This window comes from Myotis brandtii, unplaced genomic scaffold (assembly GCF_000412655.1).
Source record: "Myotis brandtii unplaced genomic scaffold, ASM41265v1 scaffold535, whole genome shotgun sequence".
Taxonomy (NCBI): domain Eukaryota; kingdom Metazoa; phylum Chordata; class Mammalia; order Chiroptera; family Vespertilionidae; genus Myotis; species Myotis brandtii.
Genome location: NW_005369964.1, coordinates 1,028,320 through 1,031,654, shown reverse-complemented (window position 1 = coordinate 1,031,654; position 3,335 = coordinate 1,028,320). Strand labels below are relative to the sequence as shown.

The 3,335-nt window shown below is 49.0% G+C and overlaps 1 protein-coding gene across 1 annotated transcript in view; it reads left to right on the top strand.

Annotated features, from left to right (window-relative positions):
• Positions 1–3,335, top strand: part of LOC102261028 (protein Daple) — a 37,271-nt gene that overhangs the window by 2,585 nt on the left and 31,351 nt on the right. Inside the window, exon 3 of the mRNA XM_014549101.1 lies at positions 2,743–2,854. Within this exon, the coding sequence (XP_014404587.1) occupies positions 2,743–2,854 (112 nt within the window). The remainder of the gene's footprint in view (positions 1–2,742; positions 2,855–3,335) is intronic.

Here is a 3,335-nt window from a genome sequence, read left to right as displayed (position 1 = left end):
GATCAGCCGGACCCTAGCAGCAAACTAACCTACCAGTCAGAGCGTCTGCCCCCTGGTGGTCAGTACGCATCATAGCGACTGGTTAAATGGTCGAACGGTTGGAGAGACAATTAGCATATTAGGCTTTAATTATATAGACTAGAGGCCTGGTGCAGGGGGATTGTATACTGATTAGGGGCATGGCCTGCAGGGATCAGTCTGCTGTGGAAGCGCCGCTCATCCTGGTCAGCCTAGCGGCGCTCCCACTGTGGGAGCGCACTGACCATCAGGCAGCAGTTCCTACGTTGAGTGTCTGCCCCCTGGTGGTCAATGCGTGTCCTAGCTACTGGTTGACCTGTCGTTGTTCTGGTCGTTCCACCGTTCAGTCGCTGGGCTTTTATTATATAGGATGTGAACAAGCCTTGTTTCATTACTAAGAACGAGGATATTTTGTGAGTTTAAGAACTGATTTATTTAACACTCATCTATTCAAAAACTGTTTACTGAGAAAGGCCATGTGGTTCGGGACTCAGGTGTCAGCTTACCTGGACTTCTGCTCAGCCCCTGGACAGCAATGTGACCTGAGTCTCCAAGCCTCAGTTTCCCCTTCGAAAGCAGAGCTTGGCATGGCTCTGGCCTCGTTTCCTTTTCTGCAGATTAGAGATAGGGGAGGGTGGGGGAGCCCCTAGGGATGTGTGAGAAACAGGAAAAGCATTCATGTGGGATCCACAGGGGAGCAGGGCAGGGGCCATTGCAAGGACTTGGGCTTTTATCCTGGAGGCACCTGAAGGGTTCTGAGTGGGAAAATGGCACGGGAAGTCTTCGTGCTAATGGTCCCTTTGGCTACAACGTAGAAGATGGAGGTGGTCAGGCAGGTATACCCCCCTTCAGGGTTCGGAGATGGCGGTGGGAGGATTAGCTCAGTTGCAGTGGGTGTGGGTGTGGGAGTGAGGACTGACCAGGTAGGGTATGGGTGGGAGGGAAGGCCAGGGTCAGCCCATGTTCTCAGCTTGGGCCTTCAGGGGACAGGAGTACATGCAGGAGACCCAGGCTCAAAAGGGAAGCTGGGCTCTTTCCTGAAATCCCGTAATATTCACTGGGAGGAGTTATGATCTGAACTCTCTGAGGAGGTCCTGAGGTCCTGAGGTGGGAAGTCTCAGGGTTAGAAACACTGACATTCAGACATTTGAGAGGAAGAGCGGGAGGAAGATCACTGGAGACAGGCCAAAGGGTTCCAGAGAAGCTTCCCTTTGCAGTGGGTGTGGGTGCAGGAGTGAGGACTGACCAGAAGGGTATGGGTGGGAGGGAAGGCCAGGGTCAGCTCATGTTCTCAGCTTGGGACTTCAGTGGACAGGAGTACATGCAGGAGACCCAGGCTCAAAAGGTAGGATGGGCTCTTTCCTGAAATTGTAATATTCACTGGGAGAAGTTGTGGTCTGAGCCCTCTGAGGAGGTCCTGATGCCCTGAGGTGGGAAGCCTCAGGGTTAGAATCACTGACATTCAGACATTTGAGAAGAAGAGCAGGAGGAAGGTCACTGGAGACAAGCTATAGTGTTCCAGAGAAGTTTCCCCTGTATTGAATGCCCAGAGGTCAGGTTGAAAACACAGAAGTCAGTGTGGCCAATGTGGCTCAGTGATTGAGCATGGACCTATGATTCCTAGTCAGGGTACATGCCTGGGTTGCAGGCTCCATTCCCAGTGTGGGGCATGATGGAGGCAGCTGATTAATGACTCTCTTTCATCATTGATGTTTCTCCCTCCTTTCTCTTTCCTCTCTGAAATCAATATTTGTTTATTTTGTTTTAATACTCACCTAAGTATATTTTTCCATTGACATTTTAGAGAGAGAGTGGAAGAGAAAGGGAAAGAGAGAGAAATATCAGTGTGAGAGACACACATCGATTGGTTGCCTTTTGCACATGCCCTGACCAAGGCCTGGCCAGGGAGGAGCCTGCAACCTAGGTACTCCCTTGACCGGAATTGAAACCAGGACCTTTCAGTCCACAGGCTGACACTCTATTCACTGAGACAAACCGGCTAGGGCAATAAAAATATGTTTTTTAAAATAAATAAATTTAAAAACCAGAAGTCAGCAGAGATTAGAAGTACTCTCCTGGTTGCCTAGGGCTGGCGGGTTGTGGGGAATCAGGGCATGGCTTTTAATATGTGTTTGGAGCTTCTTTTTGGTGAGCTATGAAAACGTTCTAAAATTGTGGACATGGATGCACAACCTTAAGTATACTCAGTGTACACTTTGAATGGGTGTTTGATGGTTCATGAATTATATCAATTAAAAGTCAACATTTGGAGAAATCTCAGAAAGGGGTATGTGGGAAGTCTCTGTACTGTTCTTGCAACTTTTCTCTCAGTATGACATTATTCCAGATGAAAAGTTAAAGAAATGAAAAGGCCAGGAGTGGGGGAAGGAATGGCAACTGTCGTGGAGAGGAGGGGTGACTCAGAGCACAGGGTCAGGAGGGAGGAGCGCATGTGTAGGGATCAGTGGGAGGAGTTGCAGGGGGAGGGGGGGAGCAGGAGAGGGAACCAGAGATCTGTGGGTAGTGGTCAAGGCCCTGGTGGAGGTCCGATGCCAGATTTATGTTAAATTACTGCAGAGGCTGGAGTGGGGATGGTCTGCCTGAGACCATCAGGTTTACCAGAAGTCATGGCCACGTGCAGAGTTGGTTTATTTCTTCCCAAATTGTCGGTTATATAGACAATTTGAAATGATGGCTTTCTCTTTCTTTTGTTTTTATTTTTAGGATTCGCTTTATGCTGGAAATGATGTTGGTCCTGAAGAGCAATAAAATGCAGAGGATTCTGGGCTATGACCCTGAGCCTGTAGAGAAACTGAGGAAATTGCAAAGAGCTTTGGTGAGTCACTTTTACTCCTAAGTGCTTTGAGTTCCCTGTGGGCGTGAACCCACCGTGGAAGTCTGGGAGGTAGTTGGAGCTGTGAGTCAGGTGCCCAGCCTGGTCAGCAAGAGTTCCGAGGGATTGAATGGCGACTGCGTTTCTGTGGTGAGTCCCTGTGAGTGGCCCGTGTGCAGGGGAGTCCCTGTGAGTTAAGCATCCCTCACACTTACCCTGTGGTGCTGGACTTGGCTGTGCAGCAGAATCATCAGAGAACCTTCTGATCACTTTGGAAGAGGCTCCCATCAGGACCAGAGGCGTTAGCCTAGGAGGAGAGGGCACTTGTCTCTTTAACCTCCACAGGTTTTTTACGTGGGGCCACAGGTGAGACCCACTGCCCTGTCCAGTCAGGGCGAGTACTCTGTAACTTCCTTTTTATTTTTTAAGAGAATCATTTTATATATATATATATGTATATATATATGTATATATATACACACAC